Source organism: Pelobates fuscus, chromosome 10, assembly GCF_036172605.1.
Source record: "Pelobates fuscus isolate aPelFus1 chromosome 10, aPelFus1.pri, whole genome shotgun sequence".
NCBI lineage: Eukaryota > Metazoa > Chordata > Amphibia > Anura > Pelobatidae > Pelobates > Pelobates fuscus.
Window position 1 is genome coordinate 140892292 of NC_086326.1, and position 9041 is coordinate 140901332.

Sequence of the window (9041 nt, forward strand, 5' to 3'; positions counted from 1 at the left end):
TATCGGGGGAGGGGGGGGGGGCTTTACTTTTAATTCCTGACAATTCTAAGTTTTAAACCATGTTATTGTGTAAATAAAATGTTAACAATCCCAACAAATCCATTTTAATTCCAGATTATAACACTAAAATACATGAAGGTGTTGCTTTCTCTTTCTTTTAAGCAAAACATTAACCACACAATGTTTCTAGTATGTGTTCTTTAATGGGGTTTATTGACTGGATTGGATGAACTATGGAGTGTAATAAACTGAGATACAAATGACAACATTTAGGCTCAAATTACCAATCCTTCCATATCAGCTAATTTTTGCCTAAAAGTTTAAATTCTGATTTCAATTTGGTATAATTTGGAGTTCAGTCAATAAACCCTGCTGTGTCTCAGCTATTCTAACATCTTCCACATTAAGAACAAACAAAGCATGTACAATATATGATGTCCACGAAACATGTGAAATCAGATTGCTGACACTGTGGTCAAACATTTTCTGCAGAACATGAAAAGGGCATTTCACAAAGGTGAGATTTCACATGCTTCATAAGGCTTGTCTTTTTGGAAAAGCATCTTCCACACTCAGAACATGTGAAAGGTCGCTCACCAGTGTGAGTTCTCACATGTCTAAGAAGATTTGACTTTTTGGAAAACCATTTCCCACATTCAGAACATGGAAATGGTTTCTCCCCTGTATGCATTTTCTTATGTTCATAGACTTGTTGCTTTCTTGCAAAACACTTCCCGCAATCAGGACATGTAAATGGTTTCTCTCCTGTATGCGTCCTGTCATGACTAAGAAATTCTGACTTTGTATTAAAACATTTCCCACATTTCATACATGCAAATTGTCTCTCCAACGTATGACGTCTCTGATGTCTAATAAGATGTTCCTTTCTGATGAAACACTTTCCGCAGTCTGGACACGCAAACAGTTTCTCTCCGGTGTGGCTTCTCTCGTGTAAAATAAGCCCCGACTTTGAGGAGTAACATTTTGCACATAAAGAACATGCAAATGGTTTCTCTCCTGTGTGTGTTCTCTCATGTAAAATCAGACTTGAGTTTGTGATAAAACATTTTTCACATTTAGAACATGCAAATGGTTTCTCCCCTGTGTGAATTCTCTTGTGTCTAATAAGATTTGGATATTTAGAAAACCATTTCCCACATATGCCACACGAATAAGGTTTTTCTCCTGTGTGTATTCTTGTATGCACATGCATCCTTTGCTTTGTGGCAAAGCATTTCTCACAGCTGGGACATTCAAAAGGTTTCTCCCCAGTGTGAGTTCTTTGATGTTCCACAAGACCCTGCTTCCTAGCAAAACATTTCCCACATTCAGAACAGACAAAGTCTTTCTCTCCTGTGTGAACTATCTGATGCTGAAGAAGTGTTCGACTTGTAAGAAAACATTCCCCACACTGAAAACATTCAAAGGGTTTCTCACGTCTAAGAAGGTCTGGTTTCCTACAATTAGCAAAAGACAAAGGCATTTTATTGGTGTGAGTGACCTCCTGTGTATGAGCTTCTGACATACTGGTAAAGCAATTTCCAAAATCAGACTGTGGAGATTGTTGATCTTCTATATGGCTTCCCTCATATAAAATAAGCTTTGAATTGGTGCTTTGTGCTTCCTGTAGTTCGTGTTTTACTTCGGGTTGAAAAGTTGAATATTCAATTCCAAATTCCTCACTTTGGAAGGATATATGAATTGTATCTGCCATTTCCTTCTTTATGCTTGACACTTTCTTAATAGTCTTCATTGTTGATAATATCTGAAAATATTTTTCTTTCAAATATGTGGTGAAAACACTTCCTGGAAAGAAATAATAAATAAAAAAGTATTCATCAGTAAAATGTCCGTAGTATTGTTTTTTTTTTTAAAAAAACGTGGTGTGTTTGTTTGAATGCATACTCTAAGTACCAAAACAACTTTAGCTTAATGGAGCAGTTTTAGTGTATAAATAATTCCCTTGCAGTCTCACTGCTCAGTTCTCATTCAATTAGTAATTAAATCACTTTGTTTCTGTTTACGCAGCCCTTGCCACACCTCCCCTGGCTGTGAGTCACACAACCCGCATGAAAAAATTGTTTAATTTTCAATATCTTACAGCACAGTGAAGGATAATTATCAAAGTGTTCTGAAAGGTGGTGGGTAAATTACATTAATATATTAATTTTATTTATTAAAGTGATCTATAAAGTGAAAGTTTTTTGCCATAGTAAATTTCACCAGTTTATAAAACCTGTGAGTCCAAAGTGATCACTAAATACATTTAACTGTAAGGATACTATGAATACCAGTATAGTTCAAAAGGAAAAAGAAAATCAAATAGCATAATAGTATGTATTCTTTTAAATGCCAATTTAAAGTAAATGTACTACTAAAAATAGGTGATAATACTTTCAAATATAACTCTAAAAGAAAATTGATATAGTGAGAACAATGTTATTAAAGGAACACTACAGTGTAAGGAATACAAACATGTATTTCTGACACTATAGGTTTAAAAGGTCCCCAACCCTACTTGTCCCCGGTTAAAAACATGTAAAACTCACCTGTCTTCCAGTGCCATGCAGGCCTATTGTGGCTGGCTCTGCCCCTGCTCCGCCTCCTTGGCTGAGATCATCAATCTTGATAATCTAAGCCAGTCCAATGCGAGGCTATTGCCAATGCGCGCCAAAATTCTGTACCAGTCAGAATCTCCCCAATGCATCTCTATGAGGAACGTTCAGTGTCTCTATGCAGAACGTGGATACACGTCATGGAAAGTTACAGGGTGAAACACAGTGCTAGCAAATACAATTCTCTGGACTTTCGGCCTGGGTTGTAAGGCATGTCCCCCAAATTGCAATCAATAAAATAACTTAATTATGTAAAAATATTACATAAATATGCACGTAGAATTTAAAAATTTATACATTGCAGCGGAGCTCCCTGTACCCCGACTGGGTACCTCCGCCAAAGGGCTTCCTCCTAGCTGGAACCGGGAAACGGATAGGGGAACTAGCTCTCTTAGTCCTTACAAGGACTTTCCTGCAAGCTGGAACAGCAGACACAGGGGTTTAATCTCCCTTCCCTCCAGTAACTAAACGAGACACAGTTCTGGAGGTACAAACTCTAACAATCTTTATTTGGAACACACAGCTTTTATGCACAGACCCCAGCAGGGTGTCTCCGTTCAAAGTAACCCAAAACATAAGCCCGCCCCAGCGTCGCTGTGTCTGGGAGATAATCAAGTTCCCTCTCCGGTCCAGAGGGTATTCCCTCCCATGATCCTTTATGCCTGAGAGATAATAAAGTTCCCTCTCAGGTCCAGGAAGTCTACAATAGTTCCAAACCCCCCCACACACATTTTAACATTACAAAAGGAGTTAATTGATTGTTTGAAAGGACAGAGCTTACAACCTGAGTTACTATTTGAAGCTGGGGACTCTAACAGGGCTATTCGGTAAGGTGTGAGAAGTCACACCTAAATGCCCTGGAAGCCTAGTTTGCCTCTTCGATAGGAAGTCCTTTGATATGTTAATGAACATGAGCTTTCAGGAACAAACAGCCCCTTGTGTTTCAATATCATATCCAGAATAGGACAAGCACTTCCAATCCAGCCCAAACATGATTTGCGAACAAGGGGACCCCACGACCAATACATTGCCTCTTCGAAAGGGAGATCCCCGACATAAGCATCTGAAACAATGCGAGCAAGCAAGTGGGCATGGTACTCAGTGACGGCGGCCCGTCACATACATATTTATATATTCGAAGTTTACGTGTATATTTATGAAATTATTTATGTAATTATGTATATGGACATATATAAATCCTGTATTATTTTTATTTATATATATCATTTAATTCTAAGTGTATTTTGAGATATATATATATATATATTAATATCAAAATAGTTAAAATAAAATTACATATATAAATAATTGTAGAAAAAATAATTAAAACATTATTTTTACATTTTTTATTTATTTTTTATTAATTATTTATTTTTAGAATACTATATATATACACAATAGATAGTTATTTTATATATATATATATATATATATATATATATATATGTGTGTGTGTGTGTATAATTTTACTCTATGTATTTTTATATTAATATAAAAATACACTTAGTATGACATTACATAGAAAAGAGACTTGCGTCCATCCCTTCCTCACATGTTTTTGCTGTTGATCCAAAAGAAGGCAAAAAACCTAGTCTGAAGCGCTTTTATATAAATATAATAACTATATCTATATATATATATATATAAAATTATATTTTGATTTATTAACAATTTTTTTTTTGTTATGCAGAACATCTTTTATTTTATTTTTTCACAAAGCGGGTGACTGCCTGTCAGTTTAGGCAGTCTCCCTCTTTCAAAACGATCACATGGGGTCCTAATTTGCCGAGGGGGGACTGTCTGGGCTGGTCAGCCAAGAAGGCAGATCAGAGGCAGCAGCTGCAAACTTGAACAAAAATAAGATTTTACTATATTTAGGTGTGAAGGGGGGTGGGGGAGGTCAGGGGGGTAGATTGTGGTTTTAAAACTTTAGGGTCAGGAATACATGATTGTGTTCCTGACCCTATAGTGTGTTCCTTTAAGGCGCCTAATTATTAATAATACAAAAAAAAAAAACACATTTCAAATAAGCCATAGTTTGTAACACTATTACATGATGCTAAAATAGGCTAAACTATGTGTTTTGTGGCCCTTAACTTATGCTGCACATCCCCAGTTACTGAGAGAGACTCACCTGACAGCGATATCCTGGATTCCGTTTCAATACTGCTCAGTGCATGTGGTCTCTGGAGTTAAACCATCACCCAGTAACTACACAAGGGAGAGTATATTTTCCTGATCTCCAGACAAGAACAACCTTTCTCTAAAGTCAGAAAGAACATAACTACAGTGTCTACTATTATATCTAAAAATGTGCTCATATTGTGCACGAAAAGGGTTATTGCAAAACATACACCAAGGCTCACATCAGTAATCACCAAGCTGAATGTAGCTAATAGATGGGACTTGGGATTGCAGGACTGTAGAAATTTAGCCCTGCCGAGTTTGCCATGGTTCCTCTTTGCTCATACAGAGTAATCCGTTCCTGGCCTCCCATCTTATCTTCCTGCGGGGGGAGGGGGTAATGGTGAATAATTAAACCAGGAAGTGTGGATATCAGGTGAACTCTTATGATCCTTCTGATTGACAGGCAGACAAATATTTGTGTTGCCATGGTAATCTAGACTTGTTAATTCTGAACTAACACTAAACCAAACAAACTATGTGTCTTTATCCAATGATAACTGATATACAAAGTGGTGTTAATGTGACAGGCTTAATTACCATATTTTAATGCATTTGCTGGAAAAGAAAAAAACACCAATCAAGAAATCAGAAGAATACTTGCTATCCCTCACAGATTCCCAATTTCAGACCGTCGCCCTTGACACAGCTCACATCAGGATCAACAAACGTAGAGGAATAGCACTAAGGATGCACCGTGACCAAATGCGGACGCACTACGCAAGCTATCTGAAAAAAGTGTACTCCTGTGCAATCACAATCAAGTATTGTGGTATAGCAGACACATTACTGTTGGTATTACAGATAGAATTCCTCCACATTATCAGCACTTTGCTTAGCCTCTCCCAAGACATTGCCAATCAATGCCGCCCAGCTTGGATGAAAGTGACATTGATTAGATGAAAGTGACAATTTCTCACTATCATGCGGGTCTAAAAATGGGGCATTTCCATGAAGGTTTACATGAATATCTCTCTCAAGGCAAAACAATGACTGAAAGCAGTATAAGGTTAAATATTGTAATCAGCTCTTTGTTTGGTGTGTGTTGGCTGTATATTGTGTTTGGTGTGCTAATTGTTTGGTGTGTGTTTGTAATGTGTGTGTCTTTGTGTAGTGTGGTGTCTGCTGGATCTCCTACTTTCAACCAGCCGTTAAGCCAAATCTTTTGGACTCCAATACATGGAGCACATGTCTGTTTACACAGACTTCAAACCACAACTTCATTAAATCTGCTCAACGCAGTTCCGACGCTCACGTCAGCTTGCATGCTGGGATTTACCTTCATCTCACTGATTTTTTTATGCAATTCACTATTAGCTTCCTTTCTCTTCTCCTTTTATGGTTATATATACATACTTCAAGGACACTAGGCGCTACACCTCCTCCTTCTGCTTTTACCTGGTTTTCTACGGGACACGAGAGACCCCATATTTGATGATTAAGCTGCCCTTTGGACTGCCCCAGTACTGGATAAGCGCTGAATCCCTTCCTGCTTTCATTCAGATCAAAGAAGACTTTGGGAGGAGTAAAGGACGTGCCGGAGGTGGGGGTTACACAGAGTAATACCCACAAAGTGAGTAAATAAAGATATTTGCATTGAATACACCATGTATCTTTATGACATATAGCGTATTCACGTTGTATGTGAGCCATTTAAGGTAAGTTGTTTTTCTCATTAAGTGTATGGCAATGAGAGCTGGTTTACTTAGTGAAATGGAAGTCTGTTATCAGTAAAGAGATGGTAATCAATTTAAAAAAAAGGAAGAAGAGACAAAAAGTTCAACCTTTGGTCAGCACATGTCCAGAACAACATCAGACATGACACATAATGCAACAGGTGTTTAACACGATAAAACAACTTGTAGCATTCTCACAGCTCCCCCATCTTTACTTTCCCCAAAATCTCAATGACAACTCCCAAGATTTCAGAAATAGATCCAATATACGTTCATGCAGCCACAAAATGGTTGCAATAGCAGGAGAGCTTGTGCGCAGCTCAGAACAGGATGACGCCAAGTACAGAGCAATTTTGTGCTCACAAGATGGTCCCACTAGAACTCGAGTGCTACAAATGGAAGACTAGTGACATTGCTAGTGTCCGCTATATCCTCTGAATATTATCTGAACATTTGCAGAACCACAACATCCATGATGCCTTAAAGTGATACTGTAGCGTTAGGAATACAAATGATCACTGATTGGTGTCTCAGACACTTCGCTTCTTCAGCTGACATCATCAAAATCGATGATCACAGCCAATACAATGCTTTCCTATAGGAAGGTATTGGGAGGCTAGCGTGTATGTGCGGCAAAACCACGCACTGCGCCACTCAAATGGTCTGAGCTTTCAGCAGCAGGGTTAAAACAGTGGGTGGGGGGGGGGCATGGCACCAATTCAGATGAGCCTGGGTGCTGATAGAGTCACTTTAAGGAACTCAGATGGTACAATGGTGGGGACCATCTATGTGCCCCCTGAATTATGTTAGAGGTCCAATTGGCAAAGCAGCACCGGCCATGCTCTTGACTCACGTAAACCTTATCAATGATCAGTGGCAGCTAAGCCTAGGGCGTTGGTAGTGGAGGTGGGGAGCAATGTCCAGTCGACATCAGAAATCAAACTGTCCAAAAATGGTTTAACTACTTACAGTGGGGGAAGCCCGAGCACTACTGGCACCATAACCACTACAGTGTGCTATAGTGTTTATGGTGCTTTGAGTGTTCTTTTAAAGTGAACCTGTTGTGAAAAAAATTAACATACCTGAAGTATATAAATACATGGTGCATTCAATGTACAATATATATATTTGCTACTTTTTCCTTTGTTTAAGCGCTGTTTTGTGGGTGTTACTCTCCATGTAACGCCTGCCTCCTGGCCGACCTCCACTAGCGCTCCTCCCGAAGTCTCCTTTGTTTCGCACTGCTTGGGACACATCATAAAGCAGGGCAAATCTCGGCAGTGAGGTTGGCACACTGGCTCTGTTGCCCGCATTCTGTCGATGGAATGGAGTGACGTCAGCTAGGGAGATTCCACAGCAACCACAACACAATGTGCTTTGGTTGCTATGGGTGGAGGGCAGAGGACCTCCTGTGGGAGGTATTTTCCGCTCTCCCTTGTCAGTCACTATGGAGGGATTGACTGAGAGCTGGGAAAGAAACCTATTTCTAAATAAATCTGCTATAAAAACTGCTAACACAATGTATGGATAGAATGTGATCCTCAATCCAATAAACACACATTGTTTGGGACATGACAGGTGCCCTTTAACTACACAAAGGGTTTATTTACTAAACAGTGAATTGGGGTGAATTCAAAACTTAATAGCAAAATCCTTCTAACAGGCAGCCATGAATGAATTCCAGCCAGGTTGGAGAGTGTCTCTCAGAGAGCTGTGTAATTCTGTAGCTGGGTCCAGGTTAAGGGAGGTGAACCTGGCTGAATGACATGATTCCCATTAAAATAGTCTATTTATACCCAGTGGGGTGAGTGTCCATGGGGGCCATGGGGGGGCCATAGAGGGAGGAGGACTCTGCACTCACCACCAGCTCTGCCACAGTCACTGCCCACAATGGCCTCACACTCAGGCACGGCAACAGATCGCCGAGCGAGCGGATCCGCCCAGACATTGGAATCGACCTGCAGAGAGAGAGAGGGTCTCGCGGGAGCCACCAGCTGCAGGTGAATCGAAGAAAAAAAAAACTCGTGCACTTGGCGAGTGACGTCACCCGGCCGGGAGCGCGCATTGATCACATCAGCAGCGTGCATACAGCCAGGGGGCGGGGCTAAGCCTGGCATTGTACTGCGCTACAGAATATGTTGGCGCCTTAGAAATACCAATAATATTGTTTATAGTCTGTGTCAGTCAATGGGTTAATGTGTTTATAGTCTGTGCCAGTCACTGAATGGGTTAATGTGTTTATAGTCTGTGCCAGTCACTGAATGGGTTAATGTGTTTATAGTCTGTGTAAGTCACTGAATGGGTTAATGTGTTTATAGACTGTGTCAGTCACTGAATGGGTTAATGTGTTTATAGACTGTGTCAGTCACTGAATGGGTTAATGTGTTTATAGACTGTGTCAGTCACTGAATGGGTTAATGTGTTTATAGACTGTGTCAGTCACTGAATGGGTTAATGTGTTTATAGTCTGTGTCAGTCACTGAATGGGTTAATGTGTTTATAGACTGTGTCAGTCACTGAATGGGTTAATGTGTTTATAGACTGTGTCAGTCACTGAATGGGTTAA

The 9041-nt window shown here is 39.8% G+C and overlaps 1 protein-coding gene across 1 annotated transcript; it reads right to left on the reverse strand.

The window, feature by feature from the left end:
* Positions 1 to 206: 206 nt before the first annotated feature.
* LOC134574578 (oocyte zinc finger protein XlCOF6.1-like) lies at positions 207 to 8441 on the reverse strand. Its single transcript, XM_063433705.1, has 2 exons — positions 8337 to 8441; positions 207 to 1806 (listed from the first exon to the last, which is right to left on the reverse strand). The coding sequence occupies exon 2, from the start codon at positions 1751 to 1753 to the stop codon at positions 476 to 478; it is 1278 nt and encodes a 425-aa protein (XP_063289775.1). The 5' UTR covers positions 1754 to 1806; positions 8337 to 8441; the 3' UTR covers positions 207 to 475.
* Between the last annotated feature and the right edge of the window lie 600 nt (positions 8442 to 9041).